Source organism: Cyprinus carpio, chromosome B20 (genome assembly GCF_018340385.1).
Source record: "Cyprinus carpio isolate SPL01 chromosome B20, ASM1834038v1, whole genome shotgun sequence".
NCBI lineage: Eukaryota > Metazoa > Chordata > Actinopteri > Cypriniformes > Cyprinidae > Cyprinus > Cyprinus carpio.
In genome coordinates, this window is record NC_056616.1 from 30058386 (window position 1) to 30078044 (window position 19659).

The 19659-nt window shown below is 36.3% G+C and overlaps 2 protein-coding genes across 2 annotated transcripts; one reads left to right on the forward strand and one right to left on the reverse strand.

The window, feature by feature from the left end:
• The first annotated feature begins 241 nt into the window (after positions 1 to 241).
• Positions 242 to 11898, forward strand: LOC109080770 (solute carrier family 22 member 16-like). Its single transcript, XM_042746916.1, is given in 9 exon segments — positions 242 to 603; positions 1448 to 1921; positions 3021 to 3138; positions 5085 to 5453; positions 6573 to 6759; positions 7152 to 7279; positions 10273 to 10382; positions 10989 to 11088; positions 11208 to 11898. Coding segments are annotated over 9 exon segments (1710 nt in total). The 5' UTR covers positions 242 to 553; the 3' UTR covers positions 11382 to 11898.
• Positions 11899 to 18188: 6290 nt separating this feature from the next.
• On the reverse strand, positions 18189 to 19429 carry LOC122141028 (uronyl 2-sulfotransferase-like). Its single transcript, XM_042746797.1, has 2 exons — positions 19314 to 19429; positions 18189 to 19029 (listed from the first exon to the last, which is right to left on the reverse strand). Exon 2 carries the CDS (start codon positions 19016 to 19018, stop codon positions 18722 to 18724), a length of 297 nt encoding a protein of 98 aa, XP_042602731.1. The 5' UTR covers positions 19019 to 19029; positions 19314 to 19429; the 3' UTR covers positions 18189 to 18721.
• Between the last annotated feature and the right edge of the window lie 230 nt (positions 19430 to 19659).

Consider the following 19659-nt stretch of genomic DNA (forward strand, 5'->3'; position numbering starts at 1 on the left):
AGAGTAATAGTCAATTTGATTAATGTTACTTTATTCTTTGGAATAAAATATGCTGTATGATAAAGAAAACAAAACTTAGGCTAAAATGTATTATATACTGTAGGCTACTTTCTCAGAAAACAATACAACAGATTTCACTAATAAGCCTAGCCCTAAATGATTTATTAGGCCAATACTCATCTCACGTCACGAGGATATCTCCGGGGGCTCGGCTCCACGAAGTATCTTGTCAACTATTTATACTCTGGATAGTCTGACCAGAGTTACGTAAAATGGAAGCAAAACCAAACTGGCACACTTAATGCATACGAGGATGAGGCGATATGATCTAATTTCAGCTGTTCAGGGCACTAGGGGTTCTTGATTCTTTGGGGTGTCGCATTACCAACCGTTACCCGAACTTTTTGGCTTTAATCGTCGCTTGCCTTGGAGTGGAAAGTTCCCAACCGAAACCGCCCCTCCTACCACTAAGATCTATGATAGCAAACATGTACAAATTGACAAGAGTCAACTAAGATTCCTTCACACTCTTCAGGATCCTGCACAGCTGAAAATGACCAACGGCGTGGAGCGACTATTCGACCAACTTGGACACTTTAACAGGTACCCATTTGTTCCCGAAAAGTGTTTTATGGCGATCACATAAAAACTGTTGACATCTACTTCGTGTCATCGTTAATGCATGAAAGATGCAGATTTCTTATTAAGTTGGTGGCCTTTGATAAATACCCGAAGCTCGCATGCGCTCTTAGTGTAAAAGTAGGCTATTAGAAACATGACGTAAAAGAATAGCCTCTCCAGTCCTGTACAATGTTAAAACAAAAAAATATATAAATATATAAAATATAAAAATATCTGTTTTCAATTAAATTTATACATGTGTGTGTGTGTGTGTGTAATATTTTATATTTTCTGTTTTCAATTAAATTTTGTGTGTGTGTTCGTAAATGTTAAAAAAAAAAAAAAAAAAAACTGAGGGTTACCTTGCTACATAGGATATTTTATTTCAAAAAATTACCAAGCTTTAATAAAAAAAAAAAAAAAGAAAATTATATATATATATATATATATATATATATATATATATATATATATATATATATATATTTTCACAATATTTTTCAGTTTTTCATATGCTTATACATTGTCTTAGGTTGAAGGTAACTATATCATTTTTATGAAAAATATTGCACAATATGTTAAACAGGATTTCATATCTGTAAATATCCTGGAAGACTGTAAAATTCACTGACACTACAATGTAGAAATGCAAACAAACTTCAATTGCCTGCATGCCAATATTTGCAAAATATTAGTCCTTTTTCTTAAAATTATTGTTTGACCTGCTTTACAGACATCAATGAATAGTTTATTTAAAAATGTATATTCAGTGATGTGGGCTTTCCTGTCATTAACTAACTTTAATTTGATCCTTCTTTCCCTTCAGGTTTCAGGCATGTCTTTACTTTGCTGCTATTTTCCAGGCCATCTCTTGTGGAATACATTACCTGGCCTCGGTTTTCCTAGTTGAAACACCTAAATTTCTTTGTGACTCTCCTTCAAATATCACAGACGTTCTATATAGGAATCACTCATCGACATCGCTGGCAGATATATGGACTCACTACAAGCCAGGTGATGGACCAGTGGTTGTACAGACAGCTGGAGGAGACCAGTGGGAACTTAGTCCTTGTTTAAAAGCTCTGCGACTTGATGCCATCAATTTTCAATACGAGTTTTTTGGGAACAAGACTGTGGAGTCATGTGGTGACTTTGTCTATGATCACAGCGAGGTTGAGCAGAGCATCGTAACAGACTGGGACCTGGTGTGCGATAAGGAATGGCTGGCCAAGCTTGCACAGCCAACTTTTATGCTGGGAGTTTTGATTGGAGCATTGGTGTTTGGGGACATTGCAGACAGGTAAATTGTCTATTGCATTCGTCTCCACAACAACCACTTAATTGCATATAAAACACATCTCAAATGTATTCAGATAAATCAATGAAGAAAAGAACAGATACTTTCATCAGTAAAAATGTAATAGTTTAATATGGTATGAATTCAGTGAATAAAAGGTACTTTAGGGGTTGAAATAGGCTTGCAAGAACATAGGTAAGTCAGCACAAACAGCACTGAATAGTTATTTAGGACAAAAAAGCATTATTTGTTATACAACAGCATGGTTAGGCAACTAATTAAGGGGTTAAGTCCAGAAATGGATTTTCAATGTATTATTACACAGTAGTTGTTGACAGATCAATGCACATAAATAATGATTATGGAGTGTGACAAGACAAGTGAACTCTATATGCTGTGGCCACATTATACCTAAATATGGCAAGATGGTTTACAATTGGCAAATACTGGATTCTGCAACAAGATAACTAAGAGCACTGAGAAAGCTGTTCAGGATGTGAGAAATGCAGACACTGCATTGCTGCACATAAACAGGATATCACAGGTCCACATTCCATGAAGACAGAATGACTGTTCATTTCCATTCTAGACAGCAGAGAACTGGAGCAACTACTATGTGTTTGTACATGTTTATCATCAGATTGGTCATGGTTGTACAACTTAAGAAGAGTATTATTTTGTTCTGAGAGTGTTTATCCATATTACTGGTTTAACAACTAAATGAATGCATAGGAATGGAATCAAATAGAATGGCCAAAGGTGAAGTCATGCTGGTGTACATAAGTGAGCCATTTGCATGCAAAAAAACAAACAAACAAAAATGCCAGTTGGTTTGCTTTAACAAGACAGTTACCCTGTTTGTCCTTAGAAAGCTGTTCACACATAAATATCAAATTGTAAATAGAAAATCTTTCTACCATGAAATGGCAATTGACTGAATGATACAACCAGATAAAACTCTTTTCATGCTTCAGTTGATTTAAAAAGCAAAAGTTTATATTATATTATATTTATATAGCTATTTGTCTATGGCTGCATACATATTTCTGTAGGTAACTGAAAACATTTACAATGTGTATATTTTTGCTTTTCCTTTTTCCAGAATTGGCAGGCGCCCCATTTTGATGGCTACCAGCTTGTGCCAGTTTATTTTTGGGGTCACTGTTGCATTCACAGGGAACTACTACCTCTTTGTGTTGATGCGTTTCCTTCTTGCAATGGTAAGTGGATTGGTCCATATTCTGAATATTTTAGAGCTGTCAAATCGATTAATCACGATTAATTGCATCCAAAATTAAAGCTTGTGTTTACATGATATATGCATTTTTAAATACACAAACATACATGTATAAGAAATGTTTACATATATATGATTTAGATTATATATAAATATACAGTGCATATATTCTTCTTAAAGCTGCAGTCCGTAACTTTTTTTGGTTTAAAATGATAACTTTTTGAGCAAGTAGATAGCCAGCCAGTGCTCAAAACTATCTCCTTACCTTAGTCTAGTAGGCTATATCGCATGTGAGGATGCTGCAGGTGGTGGACGATTTATAGCCTTTTCACACAGCAGCTGGAATAATTAAACTGATCATATTGATGGCAGATTGTAATCCAGAAAGGATTATGTGTTAATGAAACATGTAAATGATTATATTCCAGTTTTAATTGTGCATTTGATTGTAAATACTTGAGATTACACAAGATTTGTTTTTCAAAGAGATTTGTATTTGGAACATGAATTTGCATTTTGGTTTAAAAGAAAAATTTCTTCATATAAAATTCGAATGGTATGACTATTAGAGATTAGACTGTACAGAAATTAAATCTACAGGTATCGGTAATACACACTATATACACATAGTCAGGTAGCGCTGATTTTGTTAACATTTACAATCTTAGAACAAAGTATAACAATAATAATTAGCTTAGTTTGATGTGATATGAGCTAAGCGGTTGATTTAATTACCATTGGTATCGCTATTTATTGTAATTCTTTTTTCCCCTCAGTTGGTCAGAACAAAAGTGGCAGACATATCCGGTGAAAATTCTTGGGTCATACGGTACTTCCAAGATGTAGAATCTTTGATTCCTAACTAAGTACAGTATCCACACTGGTGCGGTGACTGACAGCCACACATTCTCCTAAAAACATTGGATTAATCTGTGCTGAGGAGCCATGCCTATGCACAACCCACATAAAGATGATAATTATGAAAATAACTGGAATTGCAGGTTTCAAACAGATATGACTGCAGCTTTAAATGTATACATGTATGTGTGTGGGTTTATGTATACATATATACACAGTGCACACACATATCATATAAACACAAACCTTTATTTTGGATGCGATTAATCGATTTGACAGCCCTAGATCATTAACATTCATACACATACTTAAATAGGCTGTTTGTGTCTCAAGTGAATACTTTGCAGTAAGTTACAGTCTGAGGGCTGGTGATGTAGCTATTTAAAGCTGTTTAATGTCTTTCTCCTTTATTTTACTCACCCTACATTTTACACTTTTACTTTTTTAGCCGTTGCATTTTAGTTTTAAATCAAAGCTGCTAATCACAGCTGAGAAGCTTCAGACATCTACAGCTGAAACAATAAAAATATGCTGAAGATTAAATACAACAAAGCAATTTAACACTTTAAAAATAATTTCCCATTATAACTGAAAAGTGTAGTTAAATGTAAAAAAAAAAGAACAACATCCACAAAGTAAAAACAACAACAACAACAACAACAACAACAACAAAAAAACGTCAGTCTCTTCTTTACTTAGTTTCAGGAAGCAGAAATATATAAATTGTAAACGTGTCAACTGCATGGGGGAACAGGTGTCTGACATTAATAAAGATGTCAGCTTATGATTCATAATTACTGATTAGCTGTGCCTGATTACGATTGCCATAAGGGGATATATTGCTAATGCATTTAACCACAATGTTTGATAAAATCATTTAAAGATCTTCCATTGGAGGTGGGGTGGGGGTTTTAGTGAAAGGAAAGAGAAAACATTTTCAGGAAAGCAAATCATTCATTCACTGCTTCCATCTGACTCTCTCTGCTCATTTATTTTAATCATTGTTTATTTCTAATAACCCCTTTCTCTCTCTCTGTGTGTGTGTGTGTGTGTGTGGGTGTGTATTTGCAGGTGTCGAGCGGGTATCTGGTTGTAGTCTTTGTGTATGTAAACAGTTTTACAGGAATTAAGGTGCGCACATGGACCTCTATGCATGTGCATGCAGCCTTTGCTGTGGGCATCATGGTAGTTGCTCTAGTGGGGTACCTTGTTCGTGTCTGGTGGATCTACCAGATCATCCTCACCCTCAGTACCTCTCCGTTCTTGCTCTACTGCTGGAAGTTTCCAGAAACACCTTTCTACCTAATGGCTAAAGGCCGGTACAAGGAGACCCAGGAGCTGCTGGACACTATGGCTTACTTCAATGGCCTGCCACCCACCCTTAAGGTAGACTCGCACTGACAACACATGGAAACTGTTCCTGCCATGAATAATACCCTTGTCAGAATATGCTTTCCTACCAAGACCTTAGATTATGAGACACTAGCTGGGTTTCCATCACCCTGTTTTAATGCGCATTTTGAAGTATCGCATCAGAATCGATTGATGGAAATGCTGAATTTCGATTAAAAATGCCGTAATTCGCAAAAAAGTTTTTACGCTCGCTTGAGGTGGTTTTTCACTTGTGCGAAAAAGGGTTAATGTGAATAATGGAAGATGGAAAAGCATTTTGCGAATAAATTCCTCAAAGCACATCAAAAATGTCATGTGCCTTAGCGCTATTGGACGGTAAATCCTGACTTACCAGAGGACCGATCTTTTTCCACAGCATCTGAAATGTTGTTATATGGTCATTCAGAAGTCTGTCATCAAAGTATTTCTGTATAACTGCCTCCCAGAACTGTTAAACGACTGCGTTCCCAAACAGCAGCATCCACCTCCCAAAGCAATAACCGCATTCATTGTGTTTCGTCTGCTCATTCTGAGGTGCAAGTAGTTTATTATAAAGGAAAATTATTATATTCAGTAGCTTCTCCTACTTTTCTTAGTGATGTATGGTGCCAGTTTATCAGGAAGTAAGGATTTTGTTTTCTTGTACTCATTGGATGGAAATGGTGCTTGTTCACAAAATGTTTTGTACCATATTCCAATTTTGCACATAAGTTAAATTCACAACTTTGGATGGAAACCCGGCTATTAGTAGTTCCATACTTGGATTGATGAAAAAGCTATACTAAACACCAAAATAAGGGAAATGGAAAGAAAAGTGACATGCAAAAATAAAGAGGTACCATAAATTGAAATGCAAATTAAATAGAAGCATCTTAAAAAAGTAATTGCTGCCAAAAATCTGTTGCAAACATTTGCAAGGACATATTTTTCACACAAAAAATTACAAAACTTGGATCAGTATGAAATGCTGTGAGACACTGTAAACATCATATTAGAATATTCTAAGTGCTTATTTAAATGATAAGAAGAACAGTTTTGAAAAGTCATGGATTTGGGAAAAAGTGGTCTTGTTAATGGCTTTTGTATTCTTTGAATCCTTTAAACCTTAGGTGTCAGAGCTAAAGGATGAATATGATGGAGAACGAATTTGAATGACAATAAACACAGGAAGATGGAAGAGCAATGCAAGTTGAGAAGAGGCTAAGCATCCTGGACATGTTTGGAAGCTTGAAAATGGCTGGTCGCAGCGCCACATGCTGGGCTATCTGGTTCATCGGAAGCTTGGGATACTATGTCTTCAGCCTGGGGTCTGTCAACCTTGGAGGAAATCAGTATATCAATCTCTTCCTGGCTGGTAATGGACTGATGTGTGTATGTTTGCATGTGCTAGCATTTTTTCTCAAGAAGGTTTTGATGCTTTAAATGAAACAGGTCACCTCCTCTCCCCAAAAAAATCTCTCATTGTTTGTTCATGACTTCTTTTTTTTCCATTACATAAAAGATGACAAATTAAAAAACTAGCTTTTTTAAAAAACAGAAAGCTTTAAAAAATAAATAAATAAATAAATTATTTCCAAAAGCAAAAATAAGTTGCTACTTCAAGAGATACAAAAACCAGCAAATACATGCCTTACGTACTGCATTGTTTGAATTGGAGCATTTCTGCTGAGCTATATGCAGTTTAGTTTCAGTAGTATAGAAGTTAACAGCACTCAAGCTAACTATCTGTTATTTGACTGTTATTAGGTGCTGTTGAGGTTCCGTCATACTTGATTGGCTGCATTGCAATGGATCGGGTCGGCAGGAAGAAGACATGTGCCCCGGCTCTGCTGCTTGGTGGAGTAGCTTGCATGCTCATTATTGTGGTTCCCCAGGTATGAAATCATGTCTGTGTGAATCCATGTGATATACACTATATACACACTGCGATATGGCATTACACCGTTAAAGTTACAATGAAATGGAAGTAGTGTTAAATCTTTTCTTCCATATTATAATGTAAATCTGAGTGTAATGGATTATGGAAAAAAGTAGGACAGGGTCTTGGTTCTATTCATCGGTTGTTGATTGGATATTTAGATGTGCGTGTTGTACTCAACATTGAAAGCAGGTGAACATAAGCTTTCAGGGACTGAGTTTAGGGTTCTAAGTCCTGCACTGTTAAATATGTTTGGTATTTAGGAATCGAAACAAACCTTTCTGTGTCTCTTATACATACAGTATAAGGTGAAGGAATAAGAAAGCAAAAAAATGGCCTTGTATTTAGTTTCCATGGCAAAGCCACAAAATTTAAAAACTAGCCTTTCAAAATCATAACAAATTGTAGAAAATATTAATCTGGGCAAACTTGTAAATTTAAGTTGGTTTGACAGGTGTAGAACCAAATTGCTTCATTATCATTACCTCTGGAAAGAACTAAGTGATTACTAAAATGAATGATTAACCTTGGCAAGAGTGAACATGTGTTTGTGTGCATGTTTGCCTTTCACATGGTAACTGGGGCAGCTGCTTGCATCAGAGCCTCTCGTTCTGTTTTTGATGAACCCTTTTGCACACACTTTCTTAGTGCTTTTAACACATTAACTACATTTTATGGAATTTGAATTCATCTTCTTGATTAAGTTTTGAAGACACACAAGTATGTATGTAAAGCGACTGGTCACGGCATGCACATCCCACCTCATATACCAAAAAAGTGCCCATGTAATTATTGCAACAAATGACTAGAAGCTGTGTTGGTATACCAACAAGGTTTTAAAAGCACCATTTCTTCTATTTAGAGGATGGGAATGCAGTGAAAAAGCTTGTGTAGATGATATCCCCGTACTTCGATTTTCTTTAGTTTAATTCCTACTGTATGGTCCCTAGACACACTCACAAGTGACATGATACAGACAGAGTTGAACCTCATGTGACTCTCTAGTAGGATCTGTGGTATTACAATACTTTTAAGAACTCGGGCTACTTGGGACACACAGTTCTGCCAAAAACAATATTGTTGTTCCTTTTCTTGTGGGATTGGCCAGAGAATTCACAGTGGTGCATGTCTCAACAAGCCCCAAACCTTACTGTGTGTGTCAAATCGACTGTCCAACTTGTCTCGCTTGCATTTAATAATTAATAACAAGCTATATGTTACAGATTGCTGCAATGCAGATATCCATATGGTGTTATTGCTGGTGTCACAAAATCTGTGTTCAACCATCTGGGAATGTGAATTATTTTTACATGCAAAAATCTTTTGAATATGTGAGGCATGGAAGTCATGTCAGTATGTTTTTCACTCTATACGCTGTAGTTGGTGTTAAGTGTCAACTAGACCACTTTCCCTCATGGTCAGTGCCAAATTTCAGTTTAACTTAAAATAAATGGCAGTTTCATCAGTGTCATGGCAGCCTGTTGAATTATAGATCTGCAGGTGTCTCCTCGGCTTCTTGAGACTAATACATGTATGCACAAGCCCAGTATGTCAGTCTAGCATGGTTGTTAAATTGCTATTGGATGAAAGGTTATAAAGTTATAAGTGTTTCAGATGCTTCTTCACTAAATGCTATGCTTACACTAAACTGAATCAGAATCAGTACATACACTGCTTTTAGCCATTTATCATCGCAAGAATTTGCAATAATTGTGTATGAAAAGATGAACTTAATAAAATGTTGCACGCAGTGACAAGTGACTGTCTTTATGAGCTAGTCACTGAACCCTTCAACCATTTTGTTCCAAACACTGGCTGCATCTGAATTCCCATACTCGCAGAGTGGGTCCTTGTTTTGAATAAGTAATTACTTTGCAACCAGAAAAAAAGTATTCTATATAGAATCTCTTTTATGTCATTCACAAACCATGAGGCCATGAGAAAGGAAGTCCAAAGAAGTTGGTAATTTAGGTACTTTTCGACTACTGTTTTATATTTTGTAAATTTGGACATACTATTTTCACTTACTGGTTACTGCCTACTATATTTAGGAAAGTATGCATACTTGTATACAGCCACTAATTCATTCAGAAAAAAAAGTCTATGAGTTTATGAATCAAAACGCCACTACTGTGTGTTGCCCAGAAATCTGCAAAAATTAATTCTAGTATGACTTCAAGTTACTCAATATTACTCTGCTGTTCAGTGAATTGTATAAATGAATCAAAATTGTGATGTCTGTCTGAATTTCAACATGCTGTATTAGGAGCAACAGCCCTCTTTATACACAGATTAAAAATACATACAGGTCATCAAAGGGAGCAGTATGACTTCAAAGAAATGAAGGGATGTCATTTATGAAATAAATGGAGCACATTTCTTAGCCTCCAAACTACGGTGGCCCAGTAGACTACAGGCAACACAACTAAATCACCACAACACAACACGTAGGACTAATTTCATTGTCTTGTGCTAATTTTGTTGCGTTGTGACTTGTTCTCGTTGTGTTGTGGCTTGTTTCTCTTGTTGTGCACTATTGGGCCACCATACCAAACAGTCTTGGTTACCAGCAGGCCACTGAAAGCACAGGGTAAGAAGAATGTTTTAGTGGGTTGATATTCCATCAGGATCACCTCACCCCTCATAACTAATAGCTACACTGCTGACACACTGAAATGGCCAAGTGTGGTGCATGAGTACAGCCATCGTTGCTCCAAAATCTATAAATAGACCTGTCATCTAAGTGACTGTTTATACATATGACAGCTGGCGGCGTCTGAGAGGGGGTTAAAGGGGACATGTCTTGGGGACGTTTAGACTTGTGTCTGATCCCGAATTTAAGGAAGCCCTACTATGGCCTGCTACTGGCAAACTCTCCAAACAGCTGATGGCTGAAACATTGTTGCTGATAGATATAGTTTCACTCAGTGTTTTCTCTTTTTGTTTCAGGATATTGAGATATTGGCTATAGTCCTGAGTATGACAGGGAAATTCGCTATCGCCATTGCATTTGGTCTGATTTACTTGTACACCTGTGAGCTTTACCCCACAATCATCAGGTATGTTTTATTCTAATACTCTATATGTAGCCATCCACACTAAAGACTAGAGTACACTAAACAAATGTTTTAAATCTAGACAGATTTTAAAATGATAGTTGTCATACACTTGCTGACTTTGTGAATGCACACAGAGAAAAACTGGGCATCATACACTGAACGGACTGAGGATCACATACTACCAGATGTTCAAGTCTGAACACAAAAAAACTCATGTAGAAACACTTTGTTGTTAGGAAATACATTATAAAGATAACAATATATGTTCTAAAAATGGCTCAAATACATTTGAGATCCCCCATGGATACATTCATAGTCTAAAGCTAAAACGATTGCAACACAATATCATAACTGGACTTGACTTAACTGCACCAAAGTAAGTTACTAATTTTCAATCTCCCTGCTGTGGTCTGCTTCACTTTTATCCAGTACCGTTAAATTAATTTGACAATATTTTTAATGTTCTAATACATTATATATATATAAATCTAGAAACAACCTATTTCATCAATTTCTTTACTGATCATATCTGAAGTTGACTGGAAGAGAATTACATACATGCATGTTATCTATAGTGATTTAATAACACTGTATCTGGTCCAACAGGTCCCTGGCTGTTGGCAGTGGTAGTATGATGTGTCGGTGGGAAGTGTGGTGGGCTCCCTTCTGTGTTTACCTTGCTGACGTCTGGATCTATCTGCCTCAGGTAACAGCACTCAATTGATCAAGTACAGTGTGGTCTAGAACTGAAGCATGATACAACATGATATATATTTGCTGGACTGAACAATGCTAAGGTAGCTTATGCTCTCTATTATTCTGTAGCTCATTGTGGGAATTCTGGCCTTCATTATCGGGATCCTGACCATGTTTCTGCCAGAAACTCTGGGACAGCCCCTCACCTCGACTTTAGAAGAAGCTGAAGCTCTAGGCTCCAAGCCCAACATGAAGAATGCTGCAGTGGATGCACAAGAGATGAACCAAACTATCAAAGCCTAAATCCATATTAACCTAGGATTCCTCAAAGTGCCTCTACTGACTAAGAACACTACATACTCCAATATACAAGTCTGAATGAGACATCAGGTGTTTCTGACAAGTGTGATACTAGACAGGCATTTGTGGGTAGATGTATTCTGCGTGTGAGAGTTTGTTAGTGAAATTTGGATAATTACTTAAAACATTTTGGTTTATTTGATTGTGAATATTTTAATATTTTGTAATTGTTCTGAAAATCTTAATTTTAACAAAGCGCTTGCAAGGCAGGACCTCATTTATCTAAACCATTAAGTATTGTATTTTTGCATTTCAGCCAAAACCGCTTATGCACAGATTCTTGCTGTCACACTGAGGAAATTTCAGCTACATTTTGGGTGCAAAAAGTTCCATTTTCTATTGTCAATAGTGTAGCAATGTATGAATCACAGTTAACACAGAAGTCACTTTCAAACCAAGAATCTGTGACCAAATTGAAACCGTTGTGCAATCTGTGTGGATTCCTATTGAAATGACTGGATTTCTCCAGCAAAAACTCACAGAAGAGGAGTAAATGTGTCCCTGGACCACAAAACCAGTCATAAGTCACACAGGTATATTTGTAGCAAAAACCAACAATACATTGTATGGGTCAAAATTATCGATTTTTCTTTTATGCCAAAAATCATTAGGATATTAAGTAAAGCTCATGTTCCATGAAGATATTTTGTCAATTTCCTACTGTAAAAATATCAAAACTTAATTTTTGATTAGTAATATGCATTGCCCAGTACTTCATTTGGGCAATTTTAAAGGCAATTTTCTCATATATTTTGATTTTCTTTCACCCTCAGATTCCAGATTTTCAAATAGTTGTATCTCATCCAAATATTGTCCTACTATCCTAACAATAATGTATAACTCTTAATTGACCCTTATGACTGGTTTTGTAGTCCAAGGTCCTTTAGTTTTGGTGTTTGCTCACTTTACAGTTTTTATGATATTCATGTTGGATTTAAAAACATCTAACAAATCTTTTTGTGTTTCCTAAATAGGCTTTACAATTTGCTAATTTTAGCAATAGTTTTTGCAAATATATTTCATATAGCAATGTGAACATCATAATTGATGCACTAATGTGTAATGGACCTTAAACACCATTTATCTACTTTACCTGACAGTATTAGCAAGAACACTGCCTTCAGCTACACTGGAAGAAGGAAACACTTGTTCATTATCAGTTAACGGTGTGATAAGTTTCTATGCATGATTCATTGAAAGACAGACCTTGTTAGTTGAAGCTGTTTTTTTTATACAACTGCATCTCAGGGTTTAGCTCCAGATTTATCAGTGTTGTTCAAAGTAAACTGTGACTGTACTTTATAATACTTCAGAACTTTGTTATTCTGGGTGCTTTTGTATTATTTTGTTTTTTGATATTTCATCATTTTTATCTTATTGTACTGTATTTTACCTCATTTTGCATGACATGAGGAATGTAATGCTGAAGAGTTTAAAATAGTATTATCTACTAAAAATGCTTGTAAAGTCTTGATTTTGTGTAATACAGCTATTTTTCTCTTCATAGACTTTACAATTTTCTTCAGGCTTATGAATTTATTGTGTGTTTTTGGACCAAAGAAGCAGGGATAGTAGAGTCTTGCTGTAGTCATGTGCAGTTGTCATAGCAACATGTTTGTCTAAAGTATGTCATATATTAATAAATATGACATCATGTCTAAATTAGACCTGTTTTATTAAAATAATTACAGTGGCTATAAATATTGGTGATTTAAGCAGGTACTAAATGTCCTTTTCCTGTGCTGTTCACCTTTCATTATCTAATGAGAAGAATCTACTCATGGAAAAGGTGGGAAATATTTTCCAGGTTAGTGGGTGTAAGGCAGGCGTCTCTCATTCGCTGTGACAGAGGGGAGGAGGCCCAGGACAAGCTGTGCACTGCCAGCCCTTACAAAAAAAAAAAAAAAGTCAAATAAATAAATAGCCTAACAGTCTATTGTTGAAGTCAGAGGTTCTCAGTGTACAAAAAGGAAATTTTGTGAGTTATTCATTTACTTATTGCCCCTACTGGACAAATTCACATGAACACCTTTTTGTTTTTGTGTATATTGGGAGTACTATTGTCAGCATGAGCATATTTCACAAATTAATGTCTATTGTGATTAGAACAGTCCAAGCAGGCCTACTTTACACATCCTACACAACAAATTCACCCACTCATTTATTATGGTACAGGCATTCTGCATTTCCTTCTTCTGCCTACTGTACCTAACAGTGATTTTTTTTACAGGAGTAAAAACTGGGCTTTTTTAAAATGCAAATACTATCATCCCACTTATTCAAAAGCTACTGAAAAACTTTTTAAAAACTGCCAGGGGGACATGTTGTTCCCTACTTGTGCATGTGAGGTTTGAGTTATCAGTGCTGGCAAAAATAGAACACAAATAGAAATGATCTCTTGTGGACAGGGCCAGCTGGACACTGCACTTTGACCCTGCTTTGATACCCAGCTAAGCACAACAGCTTGCCCACACCAACTTGCCCACACCAATGCAAACACAGACACCTATTTCAGAACAAACCTTAGAGACAGAGATCAAACCAACCTAAATGATACCTTTAACACTCACCAGGATTAAAACGTGAGATTAAGACAATTTAAGGTTGTGTGTGTGTGTGTGTGTGTGTGTGTGTGTGTGTGTGTGTGTGTGTGTGTGTGTGTGTGTGTGTGTGTGTGTTGTCCTTAGTACTTGAATTTTATAAATAAGGAAAATTATTGAATGTAACAGAAAAATACAACAGCTGAACCTTTGCAGCAAAACCATTCTGTTTACATGCCCTGCGGTATAAATGCCATGGAAATTGAAACCATTACAGCTGGGGGTTTCCTGAAGCAAGGGCTCCCACTTCTGTTGAACTTGGGGAAATACACCTTGGCTTACTACAGTACATCGATGCAGACCGCTCCTAAAGCTTTTTAGAGTATCTGCTTATCTTTTGCATATAGTTTACTGACAAATAAAAGGTTGTTATGACAAATGTCAATTAACTTTCATTAACATTCAAGATGCTTTTTTTTTAATTGAAAAATGAATCTTTGTACGTAAATACTTATGTGGTATCAGGCCATAAAAGCTGCATGACATACCGAAATCAAATGATAAAAATGTTTTGAAATAGTATTAGATGAAGTATAATGTAGCATGTCACAATACTGACACGGATGAAATGTTATGTCAACTACCCAGATGTCAAGGACCACCATCACCACATCTCAACCCAAAGGACAATATGGCCAGAGGCATTAGCACACTCTACTTGACAGATTAAAAAATATATATATATATATATATATATATATATATATATATATATATATATATATATATATATATATATATATATATTCCCTTGCTACAGCCATTTTTATGTAAAAGCACACAAAAAATAATATTCCTAACACCTTACAGATATCACTGAAATAACGTTAGATGTCTTGAGATTTGTCACACACAGAACTGAAATCTGTAAACAGCAAAACAACATCCCAACAGCATGATCTACACTACTACATTGTATGTACTGTGCGTAGAAGGTTGTAGCAACGGTTCTTATTTACTACTTATTTCATATTAATATCTTTCTCTCGTGTATCAATGCATCATACAGTATGGGGGAAAGTCAATATACTCAAGTGATATCTTCTACCTCTGTCATTTTGAGAGTTACTCTCTCTCTCTCTCTCACACACACACACACACACACACACACACACACACACACACACACACACACACACACACACACACACACACACACAGCTGGTGTAATCAGAAAATACTTAGACATTTAAACTATGAAGAAGAGCTATTCTGTTGCTTACCTTCACTTTGAGTGATCAAAAGCCCTTCATGTTTATCCAAACGGACAGGATCTGGAAGGACAGTGACTCCTAAATTGATTACGGTATCAGGCCTTTCCCCAGTTTCTCTATATGCTTTGTAACTTAAGTGTCCAGAAAAAAGATTTTATGCCGCCATTTTAAAATGGCCATATCCTGCCATTTCTAAAATAAGGCCACAGCACTGATCTATAATATAGAACATCATATATAGATCAGTGGGCCACAGGCGTGTTTATTACTGGCAGGTACTGTATTTTGATTAATCTTAGTGACTCGATACTTTTGAATCAGTTCACCAAAAAGATTCATTTATGCAAGTGATGCATCCTTACGCCAGTAGGTGGTGACAAGTAAACGTATTATGAGTGCATCATTGAATCATTATTCACTCACTCAATAAAATCAAAGCATCAAGAAGCACATAAAGCTTTTTTTATTATTTTGTCAGGTGCTAGCAAGTGACTTTTATTATATTTCGCTCGCTTGTTCTGTGACGTCCGTATCACTCACTGGCCGAGTCATTCAATAAAGGGGAATGTTCGTTAAGAAGGTCCACTGCACTCACAGCCAACACTAGAATGCTATTTGCTCGGGCTTGTCGGTCTTTTGTAGGCGAGAAACCAGTCACGCGCTTCAGTGAATGAAATACGTAAGGAATAATTGATGACGGGCCGTAGAATTATTAGAAAAATAATGCACCCGAGGTGGTGATGCGGCCACGACGCGAAGCAATTATTCCGCTTATACTACGGTTACCACACCTCAATACATCGATTCGATGATTTATTTAAAGGCATTCGTCCGGTTTTTGTACTTGAATCGCTATTGTGAGTAGGACTATTTCTTCCGCATCTCATCCAATGGCTCTTTTGCTAGTACCAAAACGTCGTTTTAAACTGGTAACGGAGGCTTGAGACGTTGATAGCATTCTAATGCAGTTATTAGAAAGAGAGAGAGAGAGAGATTGCGTGAATTAGGCGAACGTACCTCTGTGCGTCTCTAAACAGCGCTGTTATTACATCGCTAGTGAGAAATGTCATGTGTAGCCTTTTAAGTTGCTACACTGTATAGGCTAACTAATAAAATCGTCAGGGCAGCGCTGACAACACATTTTTGTGCAAACTGCGTGACCGTTATTATAGTTTTACTATGCGAAGTGATATTGAACTCCAATGCGGTCAAGAGAGCTGCCTGGAACTACGTTCGCCGTGGCGTGCGTTTCCCAGAAAATAATTGCACACCTCAGAACGTTCGTCAGCCAATCAGATTCAAGCATTCAACGGCCCCGTAGAATAATGTAAATTAATCTATGAAATTAATCAAGTAAATGAACAAGGATTCTAGAGAATGTTCTTATTATGCTTTGAATGGGCTCACGGACGGAACACCCTGTTTGAAATCATTAGTAAACAATATTATAATCGATATATAAAATAACTAATATAAATATTGGGGCTTTAAACTGCCATAAAAGGAAGTTAGTAAAACAATGTAAATAATTTAGTTACCATAAAATAAGACATAGCATTTTGTAACCATAATATATAAGTATATACTAAGAAATATATAACAAGAAAATATAACAGACTAAGAAATATTTCCATATAGCACATATAAAAAGGTTCTACAAACAACAACAACTGCTGTTAAAATGCTTTTATTTTGAGAGGTTTCCCAGTAAAGGTGCAGTTAATTCTTAATGTTAGCCACTTCAATTAGTTTTGGTATCCAGAAGAGTCACTCCAGCTGTCCTTAAGTAACATTTAAGTATCAGATGCTTTAATATTTGCCAGCTGTTAGATGTCACAAAATATATATATATATATCTGCTCTTTTTTTCCTGAGATTTGTACATGGAATGCAATCATCAGAAGTAGTAATACTGTACAATAAATTAAACAATATAAAAATCCACATTGAACACAAAACATGTACATACACCTATATACTTAACTAGCAAGTTTAAATGGGAAATGTTAAATTCTATGAGAGCTTGTAGCTATAGCATCTATTTAGTCATGAATTAATCATTCATTTCACTTTACCAGCATAGTTCAACAAAAACGTCCCATCAAGCTGATCTGTAAACAATGCAAGTGGACCATTCTTCAATTAAAACACACTACAGGAACCTAATGGATAGGTGCTGATCTGAGGAACAGCATGTTGATGATTTAGAAAAATTATATATATATATATAAATTGGGTTTAAAATGCAATGTACAAACTTATGCTTTCACATTCAAGAATATTTTTGTCCTGTGGTCAGTTGTTTTTTCCTTGTTTTTCAATGTGTGACAGTTTTATTGATCATGAGTATATTCATTTTACCTCCAAAATAATTCATTTAGTTTAATATAACTGTCTTCTTGTTTTAGCTTGTGATCCTGCCCAAAATATTAGGCATTGACAGATGAATATGGTATAAAACATTGTCACAGTCAACCACTGGTGAACTTTGAACAGATTACCTCTAACTAGCAAGGTATTGTTTGATATCCCAGTAGTTTTATATTATACACTGTAAAGAAATCCAGGATGGGATAAAATTGTATTGCTGCTAACAAAAACATTACAATTTACATTTTCGTGTGAACTATTATTGTGTACCAAATCGAAACTTAAGGGCCCAATTTTACGCAACGACTGAACACAACAGATGAGACACTGACAAAGCGAGAAAATGTTTAACATCCACATCAAACAGTTCAGATGAACAGTGTGCTGCATGTGACATCTACCATGCATTCAAAAGTTTTAGATTCATTGTACAACACCTTACATGTACAATATAAAATGATCCTTTCAAAAAAGATTAGAACTGAAATTCTGGCACAGAGTTGCAGCAGGTTTCTGGAACCAGAAGAGGAAGCGAGTGAGGATGAGATGACTATATCGTGTTCGTTTATGGTGATTACAGCAACGGCTCCTAGGCTTAATGCAGTAATCCTTGGCACTTTGAAGGTTTGGCACTTTGTTGTGTTCCTTACTCGCCTCCATAGCATAGTCTGAATGTGTTCATGTGTGAAAGTCTGTGTTGATGTGTGAGTCTGAGATCACCCAGGTACCAAGTTTACAGAAGTAGTGCCTAAAATCAGACTTCTACAGTATCTTATTCTGCTATACCACAATTAGTTAATCCCTCAATTCTGATAATCCTGCAATATCCCTGTAAATCCAATCTTCAATCATCTCACCAAGAAATGACCATAACCAACTCAATTTCATAAACGTGAACAAAATCCTTTTGCCACAAATGTTGGTTCCTTAAATAATTATTCAGATGCTTCTGTGACCCCCTTCTCCTCTTGAGAGTGTCTTGAAGGGCCATCCCGTTAAAAACAGGGGTTACACACCCAATTTTAACCTGGGACTTTTGACTCTACCTCCTGACTGGACATAGACGTCAAGCTTATGAGATATCTGCCATGCCTACTCCTCAGGGCTGAACCAACCAGATGTTGGCATCTTCTTGCCCCACGTCCTCTTCTTCTTCCTCTTCTTCCTCCTCCTCCTCAAAAGGCTCATGGGTCCTGAGGGCAAGCTCACGGAGAAATTCAGGCTCATGAGCAGAGTTCTGGGAGGTGGACTTGAGGCCGATCTTCTTCTTGGTGAGATGGAACTGGTCACGAATGAAGTTGTAAAAGTCATACTCATACTTCATCCTTTGGTAAAGCACCTGTAGGGCCTCTAGAGTGGGCATGTGCTTCTTCACTGTGCCTGTAAGGTTCCCCATCTTCCAAAATTCTGCAGAGAAATCAGATTTACAAAGCTATGAGCCACAGAGAAAGCTACAATGTGCAATTCAAGACAGATAAAAATAATTTGGAACATGCTTCACTTATTATTGATTTAAAGTCGGTGTGCAAAATGAGTTTACAAAATGTTCCCAGAAGATAATGAAAGAGTGTTTCAATTATTTTTCTTTATCTGAATCTCTGGATGCTCATTCATTTGCATTGACATTTATTTATTTTCTTTCTTTTTATTTAATTTCCCACAAGATTTCAAAGTAATTGAATAAAACACACCTGGACTCTTGTAGATGGTTAGGACATCACTGAAGTAGTGAGGTAGGAGTCTCTCCAGAAGGAGCAACACATCCTCCAACTCTTCCAGAATTCCCACAAGTAGGAAGTTGTCTATAACGTTTCCACATCCCAAACACCACACCCCAAAAACCCGACCAAAAAAAAAAAAACAAAAACATTATTTGACAAGAAAACATACAAAGATTTCAGCTTGCTTAACCGAAGAGATTTTAAAATCATTTATTTGTGAAAACTGCACAAGACCTTGTGGAATAGTCCATCTAAAAAAATCAAAATTCTGCCATCATTTACTCAACCACATAAGGATGAGTAAATTATGACATTT